The sequence below is a fragment of the Pituophis catenifer genome, unplaced genomic scaffold (assembly GCF_029215685.1).
Source record: "Pituophis catenifer annectens isolate HBS135680 unplaced genomic scaffold, rPitCat1.0.hap2 SCAF_1, whole genome shotgun sequence".
NCBI lineage: Eukaryota > Metazoa > Chordata > Lepidosauria > Squamata > Colubridae > Pituophis > Pituophis catenifer.
This window is the reverse complement of record NW_027256881.1, coordinates 171,878,777-171,900,425: the sequence shown is the minus strand read 5'-3', so window position 1 is coordinate 171,900,425 and position 21,649 is coordinate 171,878,777. Positions and strand designations below refer to the sequence as shown.

General features: G+C 42.4%; 1 protein-coding gene across 1 annotated transcript in view; it reads right to left on the bottom strand.

The window, feature by feature from the left end:
• ABCA12 (ATP binding cassette subfamily A member 12) overlaps positions 1-21,649 on the bottom strand; it is a 326,573-nt gene that overhangs the window by 171,681 nt on the left and 133,243 nt on the right. Inside the window, exons 15-21 of the mRNA XM_070956774.1 lie at positions 20,051-20,175; positions 9,362-9,535; positions 7,618-7,782; positions 6,391-6,595; positions 3,326-3,465; positions 1,569-1,688; positions 1,271-1,361 (exon numbers count right to left, since the gene is read on the bottom strand). Of these exons, the coding sequence (XP_070812875.1) occupies positions 1,271-1,361; positions 1,569-1,688; positions 3,326-3,465; positions 6,391-6,595; positions 7,618-7,782; positions 9,362-9,535; positions 20,051-20,175 (1,020 nt within the window). The remainder of the gene's footprint in view (positions 1-1,270; positions 1,362-1,568; positions 1,689-3,325; positions 3,466-6,390; positions 6,596-7,617; positions 7,783-9,361; positions 9,536-20,050; positions 20,176-21,649) is intronic.

The following is a 21,649-nucleotide window of genomic DNA, read 5'->3' as shown; positions in this document are numbered from 1 at the left end:
TGTAGTTGTGGGGGGTTGAAATTTTCTGATTTTTCTGATGAACTCTGATTGGCCAAAAAAAGGAAACAAACAAGCAAATAAATATATTTGTTTACCACTAGGGGGAGCTACAAAGATGCTTAATCCTGATCTTGAGACTGTCATCAGGAAAATCTTTGAAAGCTCCTTACAGATATACCATACCATACAGATATACCTATACCATAAATCGGCTAGGGACTAAAAAATACATTCTCCAGAGATCTGTCAAGGCAAAAGTTGGATTTGGTGGAAACTGCTTCCTGAAAACTTTCTCCTCTGCGCTTCCACACGAAGCAGTGTCGTCTTCCATCTCCTGCTTTGTTGGGAGCAGACACCAGAAAGGGAAATGCCAACGATGTCTGGGATTGGGAGAAGAATGTCTCCTTTGACATGCACACGTACACTCACTCACACACACACACACACACACACACACACAATCACCATTCTAATCATGGAGACTTTAATCCACATCTGAGCTTGCAAACTGCCAGTCTTGCCTGAGTTTCGGGAGAAGGCCCTCTCCTTCCTCTGTGGATAAAAGTCCCGAAACTTGGAATGTGTATGTGTGTGTATGTGTGTGTCTGTGTCTGTGTCTGTGTGTGTATGTATGCATACCAAAGGAGATATTCTTCTCCCAATCCCAGATGGGAGAAGGCACACATGCACAGGCACACACGCTTGGATGCCAGCAGTTTGGGGAGGCACGGTGGGGCACTGAATTATTCCCACATTGAGTTAGGCAGTGCGACTTGTTCCATCCCGGCCCAGCTGTCCCAAGTCAGCCAACCATGCCCACTCAGCCACACCCACCTGATTTCAGCAACCTGTCTGTGACCACCCAGTCACAGTCACCTGACCATTGTGAGTTATCATAGTCTTACATGCAACTGACCCTTTGAGGGCAACCATGATGCTGATGTGGCCCTCAATGAAATTGAATTTGACACCCCTGCTCTAGCAAATTGAATGAATAGGATGTAACAATAGTGTTGTAGTTTGAGATTGGTAGAAACTTCACACCAGATCTAATCACTAATCTTAGAATCCCCAGGTTAGTCACTTAAGAAAAACCACTCTACTCATTTGTCCTAAATATATTTTCAATCTTTCAAGTTTTATGAAGAATATATCTTATATGCTCACACTCCTCATTTTTCCCTTTCATCCTATACTACAGTACCATCACTATTCAGTCAAGAACCTATACTGTATCTGATTGGTAAAATGAAGATATGCAATAACTTACCCAGTTCATTAATTTGGTTTAACAATTCAACAGCATCCAGCTTCACCATGAGTTTGATGAAAACTTGTACAAAAGGATTCTGCAATGTGTTCTGCCAAATGACATGATGAGTATTTAATATTCAACTATGAAAAGTTTGTCTGAAGAGATAATTATTTTCATGTATCTCAATATTTCACCATATAATTTATTGTAGTTTCTGGATATGATCTGCACACTGAGTATGTAGAATAATAATTAAACCAAACTATTGTTATACAAGTTAACAACAGTCAAAATACGAAATGACGTTTCATACCTTCAACATTGGAAGAGTGTCATTTAATATAGCTAGTGAATCCATGAGCAACGGTGAACGGTCCAACCACTCCTGGGCTTTTTGTGTTAAATCAGCCATCAGTTTCAATGTTGAATTGGACTTACAGAATTGAAACAAACAAATCAAACATTAATGTATTCTGTAGGTAGGCAAAGAAGTGATTTTAAAGATTAATGCTTTTAGCACAAAGTTTTGCTTTCATGCTATCAAAAAACCAAGGACTATAGATAACTAGCTGAATACCCGTGCTCCGCTACAAAACTATGTAATTGGACTTGATAAATCAACACTTACAGCTTGAAAATTAATGAGTAGTTATGATTGGCCTCTCCTCTCCCCTTCTTTCCCTCAGCCTTGCCCCATAGAAACATCTCCTATCCTATTCCCTTCTCTCCCTCAGGCTTGCCCCACAGACGCCTCTTCTATGCTATCCCCTTCTCTCCCTCAGGCTTGCCGCACAGAGACCTCTCCTATCAGAGGTGGTATTCAGCAGGTTCTGACCAGTTCTGGAGAATCGGTAGCGGAAATTTTGAGTAGTTTGGCGAACCAGTAAATACCACCTATGACTGGCCCTGCCCCCATCTTTTCTCTGCCTCCCAAGTCCCAACTGATCAGGAGGAAATGGAGTTTTTGCAGTAACCTTCCCCTGGAGTGGGGAAGGAATTGAAACTTTACAGTATCCTTTCCCTGCTATGCCCACCAAGCCATACCTACCAAGCCATGCCCACAGAACTGGTAATAATTTTTTTTAATCCCACCACTGTCTCCTATCTTATCCCCTTCTTTCCCTCAGCCTTCCCCACAGAAGCCTCTCCTATCCTATCCCCTTCTCTCCCTCAGCCTTGCCCCACAGAAGCCTCCCCTATCCTATCCCCTTCTCTCCCTCAGCCTTGCCTCACAGAAGCCTATCCTATCCTATCCCGCTTCTCTCCCTCAGGCTTGCCCCACAGAAGCCTCCACTCCCCTGCTTGCTGCTGCGAAAGTAAAACTGAAACTGAAACTCTTCGCCTCTGCTTGTGTTGTGTTGTGTTGTGTTGTGTTATGCTTGGAACAGATTTCTTTTCAGGTGGGGAGGGCTGAACTCCTTAGCATCAGAGGACTGTTTGGAAAGTGAAACAGTATTTGCTGTGTGAGCAGGAAGGAGACAGGAAGAAGCCTGGCCAGGGCTTAGCTCAACTGTTCTGTAGTAAAGCTGCTTGCTGCTGTGAATAAAACTGAAACTGAAACTCCTCTGCTTGTGTTTTGCGTTTGGAACAGACTTCTTTTCAGGTGGGGAGGGGGAGTAGAACTCCTTAGCATCAGAGCATGTTAATAATAATATAGGAAATAATAATGCTGTGATGGTCGTTTCGAAAAATCCTTTCTAAGTAAGCACCTAGAAGCCAAGAGGAACATACGTGGCAAATTTCAAGTTTGTAGGCTTTATGGTTCTAGAGATTTTGTGATGATGCATATATATAGATAGGATAACAATAGCTCTGAAGACAAATATGCTAGTAACAATGGTCAGAATTTGAAGCTTAGAAAATTTAGTTTATTAACCAATTAAGTTCCTCTCTTATTTAATTTAAAAGAATCTTTGTGTTGCTGCTTTTGTAAAACCCACCAAATTACATATTCTAGAAACTGACTAATAGAATTTTTCATGAATCAGGTCTTTAAATTCAGTTTCTGCTGATTTATCAAGAATATTCTAATAATAGTGAACTGTTATTTTTTTTAAAAAATGGCATTACCTTTTCCATGATTGCACGTGTTTCGGGAGTATCTGGAGAATACAGAATCCGCCCACGCAACATGGGCTTTAAGAAAGACCAAATTAAAGCTCCAGAAGGTGTCTTAACCAAGTCCAGAAACAATGATACACAGAAAGGTGCTATGGAAGAGACAAGAAAAATATTGGACCAACCAACCAAAGCGCACCTAAATCAGCCAAATACACTAGTCTGTTAGGATCCTGATGGATCCTCTCATAACCTTGTGGTCACATACTAATGTAATACTTTTGCCAAAACTACCGTCCCCAAAGATCTCCATTTGCTTAATTCAGTCAGAAAGAATGTTTAACAAAATTCTTTCTGTTAAGATTAAATGAAAATTTAGAAGGACTACCTGCCAGTACATTGTCAGTTTTCCCTGTATCTAAATAGGATTTTGCTCTGCCAAAGATTGCTCTCACAGTCATTCAAAACTATTACAATGAGTGAGACTATTAGCTCATCAAGGCCAGTGTCTGACAGCAAAGCTCTCCATGACCGTAGTGATAGATTTAATTCTGCTTCCTACTTGAAGCCCTTTTCCATTCCACTTGACATATCCAAGTAGGACTAAGCCACAAAACAAGGGCTATTTTTTATTTCAGTATGCCTAGTGAAATCTTGTCCACATATTTTTTAAAAAGAAAAAACAGCACAATTTCAATATTAATTATAAAGTTAGAATAAGATTTGTAATCCCACATTGTAGTTTAGAAAATGGTAGGAAGTTAAAAAGTATTTGAAAGTTAATTATATTGAACAAAAGAATTCCCTTATGTCTTTGCTGTACAGGTAGTCCTTGACTTACAACACTTGATTTAGTGACTGTTCAAAGTTACAATAGCACTGAAAAAAGTGACTTATGACCATTTTTCATAGTTACAACCTTTGCAGCATCCCCATAATCATGTGATCAGAATCTGGATGCTTGGCAACTGACTCATAGTTATGACGATTGCAGTGTCCCAGGAACATGTGATCAGTTTTTGCAACCTTCTGACAAACAAAGTCAATGGGGAAGCCAGATTCACTTAACAACCCTGTTACTATTGCACAACTGCGGTGATTCACTGGCCTCCGGGGAGGTTACACGAGGCTGGCTCCAGAGGATTATTAACGCTTCCTTGAGCGAGGGTATCCTACCGGCCGCCTTGAAAGAAGCGGTGGTGAGGCCCCTCCTCAAGAAGCCCTCTCTGGATCCGGCTGTTTTAGCTAACTATCGTCCAGTCTCCAACCTTCGTTTTATTGCGAAGGTTGTTGAGAGTGTGGTGGCGCAGCAGCTTCCACAGTACCTGGATGAAGCTGTCTATCTAGATCCACTCCAGTCCGGCTTCAGGCCTGGGTACAGCATGGAAACAGCATTGGTCGCATTGGTGGATGATCTGTGGAGGGCTCGGGATAGGGGATGCTCCTCTATCCTGGTCCTGTTAGATCTCTCAGTGGCTTTTGATACCATCGACCATGGTATCATGTTGCACCGGTTGGAGGGGTTGGGGGTGGGGGGCACCGTTTTACGGTGGTTCTCCTCCTACCTCTCTGACCGGTCGCAATCTGTGTTGGCAGGGGGGCAGCGGTCGACCCCAAGGCGCCTTGTTTGTGGGGTGCCGCAAGGGTCGGTCCTCTCGCCCCTTCTGTTCAACATTTATGTAAAGCCGCTGGGTGAGATCATCCGTGGCTTTGGGGTGGAGTTCCATCAGTATGCTGATGACACTCAGCTGTACATCTCCACCCCAGGCCACCCCAACGATGCCCTTGAAGTGATGTCCCGGTGCCTGGAGGCCGTGCGGGCCTGGATGGGGAGAAACAGGCTCTAACTCAACCCTTCCAAGACCGAGTGGCTGTGGCTTCCAGCATCCCGATATAGCCAGCTGGTGCCATCGCTGGTTATTGGGGGCGAATCATTGGCCCCCACGGAAAGGGCTCGCAACTTGGGCGTCCTCCTGGATACACGGCTGTCTTTAGAAGAGCATATGACAGCCGTGGCCAGGGAGGCTTTTTATCAGGTCCACCTGATACGCCAGTTGCGTCCGTTTCTAGATCGGGACTCCCTACGCACGGTCACTCAGGCACTCGTCACTTCCTGCCTAGACTACTGCAATGCTCTCTACATGAGGCTCCCCTTGGGGTGCACCCGGAAGCTCCAGTTGGTCCAGAATGCGGCCGCACGGGGGATTATGGGAGCGACGGGGCGCTCCCATGTGACACCTCTCCTGCGCGAGCTGCACTGGCTTCCTGTGGTCTTCCGGGTGCGCTTCAAGGTGTTGGTGACCACCTTTAAAGCACTCCATGGCTTAGGGCCGGGATATTTACGAGACCGCCTTCTGCTGCCAATAGCCTCCCACCGGCCAGTTCGCTCACACAGAGAGGGCCTCCCCAGGGTGCCGTCGGCGGCACCTGCCCTCTGGAACAACCTACCCCCAGAGATACGGTCGATACCAGACCTCCAGACTTTTCGTCGGGCCCTGAAAACACATCTATTCCATCAAGCTGGGCTGGCTTGACCCCATCCTTATGGTTTTAAATTTATAATTGGTTTTAATTGGGTTATTTTAAATTGACGGCCAAAAGTATTTAATGTTTTTTAAATTGTTTTTAAATTTTATATGTTGTGTTTTTACCGTGGCTGTTCACCGCCCTGAGTCATGTTGGAGAAGGACAGTATACAAATTAAATAAATAAATAAATAAATAAATAAATAAATAAATAAATAAATCAAATATGGCAAGAAAAATTGTAAAATGGGGCAAAACTCACAACAAATTTCTCACTCAGCAACATAAATTTTGGGCTCAATTGTGCTCGTAAGTCAAGAACTACCTGTATTTTACAGGCTATACATAGATTTCTACAATCCACAGAATGACCAGATCTAATAAATAAGAACAGAACTTGGTTTGTGTAGTTTTAATTGTGCTGATTATATTATGCTGTTGAAAACAATATAATGAAATAAAAAAGGATTATCCCACACTCTCACTAACTTTATTTGTGCTTGGTTATACTGAAAGGATACCATTAGATGTTACTTCAACTGCCAAACTTACTAGTATCAGATGGAATACTATATTTCTTCATAATATGTTGAACATGTTCATCTTCATCTGCAGAAGAATGGTGAACATTCTGCTCCTCAAAATCAGGTAGCAGAGATTCAAAAAACAAGGGAGTGATTTCATGGTTGCAGAAAGTTTTTGATATAGTTTTCAACATTCTGCTATTTATTGTTAGATTGCTAGCCTCAAATAAAGCCTGTGAAAATAAACAGAAGACACAATGACAGAAAAGAAAGTAAATCAAAGAAGATAATTAATTAATTGTACCTTGGAATGGTTGTCTCATTTAGATCCAGAGAGCTCCCACCGTAACATCATTCAGGAAGGCCTTATAATCTGGCTGTTTTTCCCCAGGCTCCTTAGTGTAGGATGGATGGAATCCCTTGTTAGATGTTGACTCAGCCCTCCATTGGGTAAAATGAGAACCCAAATTGTTGGGAGCAATATGCTGAGTCTGTAAACTGCTAAGAGAGGGGTGTAAAGCACTGTAAAGCATATCTAAGTCTAAGTGCTATTGCTATTGCTATTGCTATTGCTATCATAGGACAACAATTTTACAGAATGCATCCAAATTTTGGAACCTATTTTATTCCCATGGAATTAAAATTTGGCAAATTTTTGGTTGCTTCAGGGCTGCCACAGAGGAATTTATGTTTAGTAGACCAGTCCTGCTCTAGCCTTCCTGAGTAGTTGGCCCTCCATTAGCTGCTGGTCCGATCCTAGTCATCCATAGGTCAAGTGAAGTCATCATACTATCAGCTGCCAGAGGATGACATCAGACCCCAAGACCCGAAAGAGAGATGTGGAGTTACTTCTGAATACTTTTTTTATTTTTCCTCACTTAGGGACAAAAATCTTGCCAAACTAAAACAATTATTTATTTATTTATTTATTATATTTAGATGCTGCCCATCTTGCTTAGAAGTGACTCTAGGTGGTTTAGAGACAGAGTAATAAGTAATAAATAAGACAGTGTAAAATAAAATGCAAATAAAAAGAAGCAGAAATTGACAATATTTCTTCTCTCAAATGCTGAAATCTTTCTCTCTTTCAGTGTAACATTGTGGCTTCTAGTCTCATAATAAGAATCCTTCCTATAATATGTTGGAACTGATAATTTGACTTCTATGCAAATTAAACACTGTCTAGACTTCTGATATTTTTCATTATTTTTTTATAATTCCAGCTTCTAAAAATTAACACATTTTAAAAGCAAACCTTAGAAAGTGGTGCATGTCTTGTCATCCTCAGCTTTTTCAGGGAATGAATTGCATCTAAGAGTGGATAAACATCTGATACAAGCTGCATCCTCAAGTGATCCAAGTCTTTCAGAAGTTCTAATGTCTTATCCACAGGAATTTGAAATTCCTTAGGGAAAAGCATCTAGAGAAGCCCACAAAAAGCAACATTATAATCCAAACTAAACATGTTTTTAAAAGATATACATGTGATATATTTCATTCAACTGATACCAAATAAAGCTTTTAAGTTTAATTAATTCTCTTGTCCAAATTACAATATTTTTAGACCTTTTTGGACTGAATTGGGCTTAAAAAATTATATAACTAGAAGCCACATTCTCAAAAGATCAAAATTCCTATATTTGAGGGAGAGAATGGAACTATAGAAAGCAGTCTATTTTCTGCTTAGTTCAATAAGAATTGTTATTATTCCTGTATTCTCCAGTCCATGCAAAGTTCATCATGCTTCATTCTGCTGCATCGTTAAAAATTAAAATTAATTTATTAAAAAAAAATTACTGCTTCAGTATTTCAGTATCAATATCATTTGTTAGCCCCACAACTTACCATTCCTGGTTCTACCCCTTGCCAATAAGTCAATAATTACAGTATAGTATTCATGATTTCAAGGTTCTACCTGCTGAATTTAAGGACATGAACTTTGGGGATTTTACTAGTCTATTACTATATGGAGGCACATAGTTGTAACATTAAGTTACAACTGAACAAATGAATAATGTATTTTCAGATTTCTTATCTGCTAAGTAATAATATCCTTTTTGAATAAATCCACCCTGTCTGTGAAACACAGTAAGTTTAGATTTTGCATTGAGATTTAGGGGTGTTAATTTGAGCATTGCATACTCCTGGATAAATACAATCTCTACTTCAATTTTAAATTTAAATATTCACATAATTCCAAATATTTCAATGAATTCTACAGAATCACACATTTAAATATCTTCTACAAAGGAGTACATACACTGTTCAACTATAGTCTTGGAAGCACAGCAATAATTAATAGTGGCAATAGTAACACTAAGACTTTGAGCAAACTCATATTTTTTCAACTTCCCAGTCTAGCTAATAGCTCTGAGATTTCCCAATGACCTCTCAGGGAAGTCTTCATCAGATTTAAATCAGCTTAGTTTTTTTTGTAATTAGTCAAAGTCCACTAGGTGTTGCCACCTGCAATTGCATAAATTCAGTCTTAAATCTAATAGAACCCCTTTAAAGCAAAATGCAGTTGTATGTGTGTAGGGTGTGACATTTAGGCCACTTTATGTATTTCATAAATACAGTATAAATAGTCTGTTTTCATCCCTCTGCTACTCTATGCGAAACATATGTATTTTGCTAATGATCATATAAAGAAATACTGTGTATGTTCATGTATTATAAATGCTACTACTTATTAACACCTTACTTTTCACATGCAGCTTTTATGAAGTTACCGGTGCTCTATAATTGTATCTACAGTATGTATTGGAAAGTATCGCTGTCTATGCCAGTTCCTTCCTTCCAAATAAAGCTGCTAAAGAGTCATCTCTAATCATACTCATATTTTAGTTTCAATCATGTTGGAGCACAGAGTTGCCCAACTCACATCTGGTCCCATTGAATTGATATATACACCACCCATTAAAACTTACTGTTGATCTTGTGGATCTCTTTCCCATTGTGCATAGAATGGCAAACAAAACCAAATACATGAAACAAACCTTATAGATGAATTTGTAGACATCTAAGTAACGCAGAAATGTGATCCCCAAAAGATAAGACTTGTAAGCCCTTTCTGCAAGGGACAAGTTGCAGAATTGTTTTGCTATAATTTCCAGTTTAGCATCACCGGTATCAGCATTACAGGACTCTAGCTGCAGTATTTGAAATATCAGCTGTATTGGCAGTGAAAAAAAACAGAGTGGTAAATACTAGGGTCTCTCTAACAAGGTTAAATTAAGCAGCTCTCTTTAAAACCACTGACCTAGACCACTTAAAAAGCAGCATGAAGGGACATAATAATAATAGAACCGGTAGAATTGGTGGGACATAATAGTGGAGTCAGTAGAATTGGTTTGACTTGCTGTTTTGTTTCTGTAAGAATTGCTTTGCTAAGAATTAGAACTGCCTCTGCCATTTGTTTCTACCAGTGATCTCACTTCTATGGTATGTTTTTCGGTATCATTCCGTACTTGGTGGATAGCTCAAGAAGCAGGGTTACTAAGCACCCACCCACCTCCCTTCCTTGCTGCACTGCCAAAGTCCCATCTGGAGTGCCATAAATGTAAGGTCCCAAAATATACTTGAGTCACCAGAATGCCAAAGGGAGAGACTCAAGACGAGGCTTGCAAAAAGAAGCACATTTTATTTATGGCCAAAATTAAAATACTGGGTAGAACTATATCCAGAACATACAGATTCTTTCCACCCAGGGTTTAGCAGGTAATAAAAAACATAAAGCCTGTCTAAATGGGAAGACTCAGATAATTCGACTTGATCAATTTGGTGTAACTCCTGTTAAAAATTCTTAGATGTGCATCTATAATGATAGTGTGTAGAATTGAATGGGATTGAATTGATTGTGATATGTGTGGCCAGCCTGCAAATTAAGTAAACTTCTCAGGATGGAGCTGTGGGAAATGGAAAGTAGTTAGGGGCTACAATCACATTTATGATTTAAACTGCTCTCTGAGTTTTCCCATTGCTTTAAGAATGAGCTATAGGTTGCCCAAGGAAATAAAAAGTGAGGATTTAAAGGGACAAAAAAAAAAAAAAACCCTCCACAGTTCTGGAAATGTTGTGTCTATGTGTAATCATTTCCAGACCTGGATGGAGGATGAAATCCTCTAATAATAGTACACAAAATCATTTACAAAATGGAGCTCATTGGCTTGTGAAAAAGCTCCCTGAAATAATTATAATGATTAGTTTGCATGGAGGAAGCATTAAATGAAATTTTTGTATGTGAAATTGGTTTATACAAAAAATCTGATTGCAGTACAAATGTAAATGTGTGTATGAGATGCCCCGAAGTTTATAAGGAGTGATAAGGCGAAGTGATCCTGAGATCTGTGAATGCCTCTGTATTGACCTCCCCCCCCTTAGAGAGATTCCCTTTCCTATAAACAGTAAGTTGCAAGGTTTTGTTGTTGTTGTTGTTGTTGTTGTTATGATCTAAGTAAAGATCCCATGGAGGATGTGGGGGAGAAATTTGTGGAAAATGTCTGTGAGTTGTTGATGCTAGAGAAATGCAAAGTGGATTGTTTTGTTGAAAAGACGCTGAGAGGCAAAAAGGAGGTGAGAATTCTGTGTAGTTTAAACATTTTTTTCCCTGTAAATCCCCCCTCCCCATCAAAAACCCTGCGGGTTTTTGTTCTTTTCACCATTTTTTTTCTCTGCTGAGCCAGCCTGAGAAAGGTGGGGTAAAGGGTGACATCTGCTTCCTGCCTTTGCAGTTGCACTGTTTTTGGCTCTGAATACAATTTTGATTTTCTTTTTCCTTCTGGAAATTTTGAGGTTTCAAATGCTTAATTACCCAATTATATTTCAGCATATTGACTCAAAATACCTCATTTAGATTGTTTGTTTTATTTTTGAAGCTGTTTTCTTACTCTTTTGTGGCTGCATGCATTTTGAATACTTAGCAGACAAAGGTACTCCATCCTATGGCATGTTTGTTTGTTTGTTTGCTTGCTTGCTTGCTTGTTAGCAGCACAAGTTGTTGCTCTTTTAGGAATTGTTACAGAGATGAGTTAGAAATTACAATATGTAGAAAGAGAGAGTCAGTGGCATTTTTGTCTAAAGTGTTAGATCCTGTCTGTTAAGGACTGCCAGATTGTGTTCAAGCAGTGGCAGCTATGGCAGCGTTAGTGAGGGAAAGCAGAGAGTTGACTTTTGGAGGAGCCCTAGTGCCCTTCCTGGATTCTCTTAAACATAAGAGTATGCTTATGTTCGTTTGAATCCAGCTCAGTTTTAAGAGGAGACTTAGAAGGACAATCGGATATTGGTGCTGAGAAGGGGTTAATTTCTTTATAGATGGGAAGAGAAAGTGGTAGAAGGTTAGAGAAGTTTTTGGTACAAAGTAGAAAGTTACATTGGTCTGAATTGTATGCCTTAAATCAAGCTTTGAATTTCTTTGAAGCTTGAGGCACTACTTGGAAGCCAGGATGGCAGGGGCAGAAAGAACTGAATTTTTAATGTTAGGTGAGAAGAACAAGTTAAAGAAAATGTGAGCAGTAGAAAGTGGGGAGGTAAGTGGGTAGTACCTGATGGTAGGCAAATGTTGATTTTAGACATCAGGGTAGTCATTGGGGTGCGTGATGTGATTTGTTTATTTTGGAAGTTTCTGGATGCTGTGGATTGTGACAAATATGTAAAAATGTATAGTATATGTTAGATTAGGCGCAGGGAAAGAAGACGTGACCAGCTGGATACATTTAGCAACTTTATTGGAACAGTAACAGACTGGCGCTGCGCTGCCCGAGCTCTCCTTATATTCGCTCCGGCAGACGCACCGCCCCTATGACAGCTATTCAAAACTCCTGCCGGAGGATTCCAACCAATCCCGGACGGATGTCCTTATAAGGACATAACACTCCTCCCCCCTAGTTCTTAGTCTGTCCATCAAGTACGTAGTTGCGCAGGTACGCGGGACGTCGAGAAGTCCTGGATGACCTGCGCAGTCCCATTCTAGTTTGGTAGCCTTCTTGGACGGATGGAGTTCCTGCATCTCCCGGTTCCCTCCCTGGAACCGGACAGGATTCGGCCGTCGAGTGTGTGGGCTGGGTCCCCGCGCCTCCGGCCGGGTCTCAGATCTCCGCCCACTGGCGATGCTGGTCTTCTTCCCTGCCTGGGTTGTGAAGTACCTGCCGCTGACCGTCGTCGCTGACCGGTATGGAACTACTGAATCCCGGTAAGTCTCTGGTGTCCCTTTTGGCTTTTACCGGTTCGGTGGTGGCCAGTTCCGGCCGGGGGTTCGGGTCTCGCGGCTTCGTCTGGTTCTGATCCCGGTGTCCCTTGGTCGAGACCGATGCCTTCCCAGGGTGACTGCCAGAACGTGGTGGTTCTTGTCTGACCTTGCCGGGGTGGTGCTGGCCTCCTTCGCAGGGGTGGTGTAGGCCCTCTCTGCTGGAATGGCGTTGCCCGGGTGATCGATGATTTCTGCTGCCATCGTGCTGGAGTTGATCGTCCCTGTCGGGTTGGTGCAGGCCTCCCTCGCTGGGGTGGTGGAGGCCCTCCTTACAGGGTTGGTTTGCGTCTTGGCTAGGGTGTTGTCGATTTGCCTGGTGAGGTCGCTGGAGGTCTTCCTTCCCGGTCGGTTGGGTGCTGACCTTGCTGGGCCGTTGTGGATTTCCCGCTGTGGCAGGGTACCGGTCTACTGGCTCTTTTCGGTGGAGGTCTCCCCTCCCTGGGTGTTGTTGTGGGGTGCGGTTTACCTCTGGGTCCCGGTATACTGTCCCACGGTTGCAGATTGGTTGGTCTCTGGGCCCGGGGTGCCGTCGGCCGCCCTCACTGGGGTGTTGTGGGGTGCCCCCCATGGATGGTCCCCGGTCTACTCGCGTTGCCAAAGACGTAAGTTGGGGCCCGTTGTCAGAAACCAATACGTCAGGCAGCCCATGGGTAACAAAGAGTCAGCGGAGAGCCCGGATCGTCGCTTCGGTTGTGGTAGATGCCATGGGTACCACCTCAAGCCACTTGGAGAACGCATCAACGACGATGAGTAGGTGGCGCCCCTGCATCGGACCCACGAAGTCGATGTGGATCCTTGACTAGGGGCTGCTGGGGGTCTCCCATTGCGACGGTTTGGCTTGGGGTGGCGCAGAACGTACTTCTTGGCACGGGTCACATTTGGATACCCATTCCTCGATGTCTTTGTCCAGTGATGGCCACCAGACGTAACTCCGTGCCAGGGCTTTCATGCGGACGATGCCGGGGTGCCCATTGTGCAACGTTTCTAGCGTCTTTCTTTGCAGTGTGCTGGGAATCAGCACTCTGTCTCCCCATAGTAAACAGCCTCTCATGGTGGACATCTCCTTTCGCTTTCTGGTGAAAGGGCTGAATTTCTCCGCTGTCTTCTCCGTCGGCCACCCCCTGAGGATTCAAGACTTGACTTGGTGGAGTGTGGGGTCCTTCTGTGTATGGACGGCCACGTCTGCAGATGTGACTGGGCAGCTGTTATCGCTGTCGATGTGGAAGAGTTCGAGCGTGGGGGCTGGGTCTTCCACTGGGACTCTGGATGGGCATCTGCTCAGTGTGTCGGCATTCCCGATGGACTTGCCTGGTTGGTGCAGAAGTCTGTACGAGTAGCCGGCTAGGAAGATGACCCATCTTGTCATCCGCGGGGACATGAAGGTCGGGGTTGGTTGGTCGCCTGCGAGGAGCCCCAGCAGCGGCTTGTGGTCGGTCACTATGGTGAAGCTCCTCCCGTAGATGTATTCATGAAATTGCTTGACTCCTGAGATGATAGCCAAAGCCTCCTTGTCCAGCTGGCTGTAGTTGCGTTCAGCGCTGGACATCGTCTTAGAGAAGTATGCAATAGGAGCTTCTGAGCTATGTGGTAGTTCATGGCTGAGCACTGCTCCAACCCCGTATGGCAATGCGTCGCAGGTGAGCTTGATTGGGAGCGTCTCATTGTATTGTATGAGGACGCTTTTGGATGTTAATAGTCCTTTGATGGCCCGGAATGCTGCTTCCTCCTCTTTGTCCCATTTCCAGGAAGCCACTTTCCCCAGTAGGCGGTGAAGTGGCTCAGCAATCGTGGCTTTCTGTTTGAGGAATATAGCATAAAAGTTAAGCAATCCAAGGAATGCCTGAAGTTCCGCTTTGTTTTTGGGGCTGGGAGCTTCATGGATAGCTTTAACTTTTGATTTGGTGGGGTGGATGCCTGTGCCGTCTATGAGATAGCCCAAGAACTCGACCTCCTGGACTCCTAAGATGCATTTATCTCTCCTGACTCTCAAGCCCTTGGCCTTGAAGCACTGCAGGACAAGCCTGAGCTGTTCAATGAGTTGTGCTTTGGAATCTCCGGAGATTAGTACATCATCAAAGTACGGCACCACCCCTGGAACGCCTTGAAGAAGGCGTTCCATCATTGATTGAAAAATTCCTGGGGCAGCGCTGACTCCAAATTGGAGACGGTTACATTTGAATGCTCCCCTATGAGTAACGATTGTTTCAGCCTCCGCCATTTTTTCGTCCACTGGCAGCTGCTGGTAAGCCTGGGCCAGGTCCAGTTTAGCAAAAATTGAGTCAGTTCCTAGGGAATGCAGCAGATGCTGCACCAGAGGTACTGGGTATGCGCTCTGCGGCAATGCCTTATTGATGGTACACTTATAGTCAGCGCAGATGCGCGCAGATCCATTATGCTTCATTGGGGTCACAATGGGGGTTTCCCATGAAGCATGATCGATAGGTTCCAGAACGCCTTGGGCGATCAGCTGACTAGCTGAGCGTCTACCTTGGGCCGCAAGGCAAATGGAACCCGGCGGGGCTTCAGCCTAATTGGGGTGATTCCCTTGTCCAGATTAAAGGACTTCCTTCCTTGTCCTTCCCACTTCCTTGAACTCTTCGATGAGGTTGTCGAGTTCGTCCCTCTGAATCTGGTGGATGCCTCCGATTGATAACCCTAGTGGTTTGAACTACTCCACTCCCAGCAGGTTTGGCCGGCTGTGTTCCATGACGGTGATGGGAAGTTTGCCTTGGAATTGCTTGAAGGAGATGTGGAGCGTGGTTCTGCCCAGGACACCGATGGGGTTTCCGCTAAAGTCCACTAGCCTCAACCGCAGGGGCTTCAACTGGTTCTTCTCACAGGCTGGCTTCAGGCGTTTCAAATGCTGCCAGTCCATAATGGAGTGGATGGAGCCTGAATCTACTTCCATTGTGCACGGTGACCCCTCTGCCAGCAGTGTCACATTAAATTTTGTGGCATTGTCGTCGCTTGTGTGGGTGATTGTGGTTTGGTGCACCGCTCCGCTGCGAGGATATTCATCATCTCCACGCCTGGACTGATACGAGGACCGTTTGGATGTCCTCTGGGTATCCTTGCGATTTTCGCGGAATCTTGGCCTGGGTGGTTCGGGGGCTGGATCTGCTGCTCTGCAGGCCTTGGCTATGTGTCCCCTCTTCAGGCAACGACAGCAGATCGCGTCCCTCCATCTGCAGTTTGCTCTGCGGTGGTCACCCTTGCAGCTGTCGCAGCGTTCCCCCCGGTCGCCATTTTGGGAACTTTCCCACCTTGGGTGGCGGGAAACCTTGTGCATGGCCATTTCCTCATCAGACTCAGATTGCGTGGCGGAGTCATCTGAGGAATTTTGGCCTGACTTGTGGATCTTGTGGATCCCCCTCGCCTTCACCATCGCGGCAGCCGCTTTCTCGGATGTCTCAGCAGCTGTCGCTTCCTCAAGGACTTCCTTGAGTGGGATCCTCTTGCGGCTCAGGAATTTCTTCTGGAGACCTACATCCCGCATCCCGAAGACGATGCGGTCTCGGATGGCATTATCCACATTGTCAAACTCGCAGTTTGCGGTGATTTGACAAAGTGCGGCCATGAACTCTTTGATGGATTCACCTTCCCGTTGATTCCTCTGTTGGAAGGTGAATCTGTTTACAATCGGGGTTCCTGTGCGTGTATAGTGTTCCTGCAGGACTTCCTGCAGGTCACTCCAGGACATCTCTTCTATATCTCTGGGCGCCACGAGGTCGATGGCCATCTCTAAGACGTCAGAACCGCAGTGGGCCAGGAAAAGGGCTCTCTTGCAATTGTCATCGAGGTTTTGGTAGCCGTTCCCTCGGAGAAATTGTCGGAATCTGATCATGTACGACCTTCATTTCTCTCTTGCCAGATCGAATGGGTTCAGCAAAGCGATCGGTGCTTGCGGGGTTGCCATTCTGTAGGATGCCGCGGTTGAGTGACTTCAGCTCAGTTAGGCGATCGTGCCACGCGGTCTTGCTCTGGTTCTCTTCTCTAGTCCTTCGTTGCCAGTGTTAGATTAGGCACAGGGAAAGAAGACGTGACCAGCTGGATACATTTAGCAACTTTATTGGAACAGTAACAGACTGGCACTGCGCTGCCGGAGCTCTCCTTATATTCGCTCCGGCAGACGCACCGCCCCTATGACAGCTATTCAAAACTCCCGCCGGAGGATTCAAGCCAATCCCGGACGGATGTCCTTATAAGGACATAACAGTATATAAAACAGTAAACAAGTTCTACACATAAAGAAAAGGGAGGGCTACTTTAGCATGAGATCATTTCTATGCATTTGAGTTGATTTTATTAGACTACCTTAAGTGGGGAGACTTAGATATTTATTGGTGATAGTGGGTCACTTGACTGGATGGGTTGAGGCTTATTCAGCCATGAGAGCCACTCAGCAGTAGTCACCAAAATTATATTGGACAGATAATACCTAAATATGGGGTAGTAGAAGCTATAGACAGCAATCAAGAGGCTCATTTTACTGCAAAAGTGCTTCAATTAATCATGGAGGCAGTGGGAATGTCATGTTCCGTGGAATGCAAAATCGTCTCTGCCGTGAATCAAATATTTACCCTTGGCCTTGCCTTCTGAACTGAAGTTTGGATTACCACACTTGGATAGAATGGGGGAAATTCCACAATTTGAAACTAAAGATATGTTTGTAAAGAACTGTATACTTGGCCTCTCCTCTTCTTTATCTTACCTCAGAAAAAAAAGGACTACTAAATCAAACCCTACCTCTCAATTTTGCTGTTCATAAGTTCCAGACTGGTGATTGGGTCCTGATAAAACCTGATGTGTGGAAAAACTTAGCCAAGCCTGGGACAGCTCCTATCAAGTCCTGCTGACCACTGAAACAGCAGTCCAGACTAAAGACAAAGGGTGGACCACTACACCTGTGTAAAAGGACCAGTGGGAGAACTTAAAGAGTGGCAAGTGATTCCTGGAGAAGACCCGCTGAGAATAAACCTTTCCAAAAACTGATGTGGTCATTGTGGTATGAATGGATTTTGTTTGTGATTTTTCTCGATGCAGGAGTAGCAACTTTTTGGTCTTTCCGGCCTGAGTGGTGGCCTCTCTTATTCCATCTGAAGATCCCAAAAGAAGCTGTGCAACTTCACACTCTCCAGATTGTGTTGGTTCTGTGATTGTAACTGTATCACTGAATGTTGTTATTCTTGTTGTAATTATGAACTTATACACGCCTATGGGGAATAATGGGACACTGTGCTTGTGTAAATTGTAAATTGTGTAAATTGCTGTGAGCCGCCCCGAGTCCTTCGGGAGAAGGGCGGCATATAAATATTATCAAATAAATAAATAAATAAATAAATGTGCAAGGGATTGCTCCCCATAGTAACTCTATTCACATATATATATATATATATATATGGGGCATTGAATCAGATCAACCTGACTTGAACAGAGTAGTCCTAGGAGATAGTAATATCATACTCCCTGAAGATATAGAATGGATTGATATAATGCAATGGTTCAATATTTGGGATTAATTTTCTTATGCATAGGACTAATATGAGGGGAATATCATGCAATGATAAGTGTGAAAAATCATATTACATGTAAGGGTGTTTTCTTCGCTGTCACTTTTCAGTCTGGAATTAACCTGATACAACCTAGTAACCCATTTGAAAATATAATTAGACTGAGTGGGTTATGGACGGATGTGATAACTCTTAATTGGCATGTTCCAGATGGCTTATATTGGATAAATGGAAAGTTTGCCTATGTGCAATTGCCTAGCCGATGGTATGAAGCATGTGTACTAGGAACTGTGAAACCTATTTTTCTTCCTTTTTCTACTGCCCATACAACAAGGTGAAAGACTGGGTGTACCTATTTATGAGGAAGTAGGCCACAAACAGATGACTGGCCTCCAGAAAGAATAATTTGGGTATACGGACCAGCCAGAAGTTGGTATAGAACTCCCATTTATATGATGAATACAATTATAAGGTTACAGCCAATGATTGCAATGATAACTAATGCAATTGCTAGTGCTCTAAATTTTTTAGCTAAACAACATACTCTGTTGAAAACAGCAATATCCCAGAATAGACTTGCTTTACACTATTTGTTAGCAAATAGTGTCCACTCCTCGTAATATGCCTGCAAATATTATGATTCTTTAAACGATCCCCACTAAATATGCACCCCTCATTCACCACAATGGAATGCATCCCATCGTTTAAATAAAAGGGAAGAATGAAGGGGCATAATAATAATAGAACAGGTAGAATTGGTGGGAATCAGTAGAATTGGTTTGACTTGCTGTTTTGCTTCTGTAAGAATTGCTTTGCTAAGAATTAGAACTGCCTCTGCCATTTGTTTCTACCAGTGATCTCACTTCTGTGTTATGTTTTTCGGTATCATTCCGTATCTGGTGGATAGCTCAAGAAGTGGGGTTGCCATCCACCCACCCCCTTCCTTGCTGCACTGCCAAAGGAAGGGATGGGCCAGGGGGCCAGAACTGGGTACTAAGCTAATGTCTCTGAGGGTGTAAAAAGGACGCCATACCTTCCCCAAGGTGTGGCTATCTCTTCACATTCATTGTATCTGTATGTTCTGGATATAGTTCCTCCCATTATTTTGTTTTTGGCCATAAATAAAATCTGCTTCTTTTTGCAAGCCTCGTCTTGAGTCTCTCTCTTTGGTATTCTGGTGACTCAAGTATATTTTGGGACCTTACAAGCAGATAGATACCAGTTGTTATATCAGGCAGTTTGTAAGCAAAAACAGGAATCAAAGCACTCAGGTTCTTAGGGCTTTAACTATTAATACATTCATTTTTGTATCTTGCTATTTTATGATCAAAAACAAGAATTTATTGATGAAGTGCAACCATATGATATTTTCATGTTTCCAATATTGTTGCCTGGCCTAACACTTCCTTAGTTGAGTATGGCTTAACGTAGACTTTCTTTCCTCTGGTGAATACATCTATTATTATATATGTGTTTACCAATGCAAAAACTTGCCCTGTATACTTTCCAAAAGTAAAATCCAAAACATACAGCATGATTTATTATTCAACCCACATTTAAGGTAGCATTTTTATAAACCTTATTCAAACAGATATATAAAAAATATGAAAAGCAGAATTAAACCTTCTGGAAGGCCTCTGCTTTTTCTCTATGTGTAGCTGTCATTTTGGGATATTATCTGAAATTCAGCCAGTTTATTTTTAATGACCCTTTCAATTATTATCTTTATATCAGTAGCATCATAGGCTGAAATATTATGATTTGATTTAGAAGGGAACCTACATTATTAAACAGATACATCAGTGAAAAAGATGAGTTACCCACTGATATCAATCATTCAGTCACACCTGATTTTTTACACAGATGAACGTGTATGATATAATCTCTGAAAAGTCATCTAAATTTATAGTTATTATTCCCAAGATACTTGCCTGTGTTTTGTTTTCTGAAAGAGGCATTTCTGTGAAAGCACTGATACTTTTGGTAGACAATCCTACAATATTTCCGAGATCATTCTTGAGGCCATCAACATTTCGGAACAGATCTATGATCATATCTTTAAAACATCACAGAACAAAAGTTTAAAATTAAAAAGTCTGTTTTGCTCCAGCTTTCAGAAAATACTATAAACAGAACACTTAAAAGATGATTTGCAAAATAAAAGTGCTTATGCTACAAAGTAATAAAGTGAATAAGAAAATATTCAAAACATTTATTTCCCTATTTAAAATTAATTTGTATTTTTATTTAAAAGAGAAACTTGATCCACATACATTTTCAATTATTTGGTACTCACATTTAGGTAGTATTTTTTTAAAATAAATAATATCTGTTTATTTTTAAAAAAGACTATTTTCATACTTCTTCAACTTCATCTGACTCTTTCATTTCAGAAGCCTAAGATATACATTTTTTAAAAAATGAATTTTAATTTCCCTTCTTGATTAAATCGTATCAACTGAATATGTTTGGTGATCAATATGTTCTATTTATTTATTTATTTACCAGTATTGCTGTAATTAATTAAAATTCAAAACTTTAAAAAAGTTTCTCATCAACAAGTTGAGCAATCCCTATTAATGCAGATAATATTATTAGTCAGTTACTGTATTTTCTGAATAGATATGGACAGCTCATTTAAATCTCTTTAGAACAGCAATTGATTTCCTTTGGGGGTTTTTTTGGTGGGGGGGGGTTGCCCTCAAGTCAGCCTTGACTCCTGGTGACTACACTGACAAGTCCATGCAGGTTTTTGGGCAACATTTTAGTACTGTAAATGGTTTGCCTTCTTCCTATGACTGAGAGAATGACTGGCCCAAAGTCATCTAACCAACTTTGTGTTTAAGACAGGACTAGTCCCACAGTTTCAGTTGGTTGCAAAATGAATATGTCAGCAGTTTGTTATGACTTCAAAAATGCAAGTATAGTTGCATCAATAAGTAAAATTTCCAGTTTTGGAGAATGAAGCATTTTGAATCTGATTCAGTTAGATGTCACCTGGACTTTGGTGTCCAGTTTGAAGTATGACAATTTAAGAAGGATTCAGAGAAATTAGAGCAGGTTCAAAGAAGGGTATTCACATGCCCACATTCACATACAGATTGAAGGAACTTCATATGGCCAGCTTTGGGAAAAGACAGTTTGAGATAGCCATACCATCCATTGTGTGTAGAATTTGTTGGAACACTGTGGCTATTTACACAGTAGATTGTTAGCTCAGTTATTTGTTTGATCTTATTTCTGAGTGGCCTTAAGAGTATCGTGTTATGTTCATCAGATTTGTAAGCATTTCATAGAAAAACGGGATTGGAAGGGACTTTCTACTACGACCTTCTGCTCAATCAGGAGACCTTATACCATTCCTGACAAATGGTTACCCCAATCTTGAAAACTTCCAGTAACAAAGCACCCACAACACTGGCTAATTGTTCTCATTATCAAGAAATATATCTTTAATTCTATGTTGGATCTCTCTTTGAGAGATCTCTCATTACTTTTTGTCCTGCCTCTGATGCTTTGGAGAAGAGGTT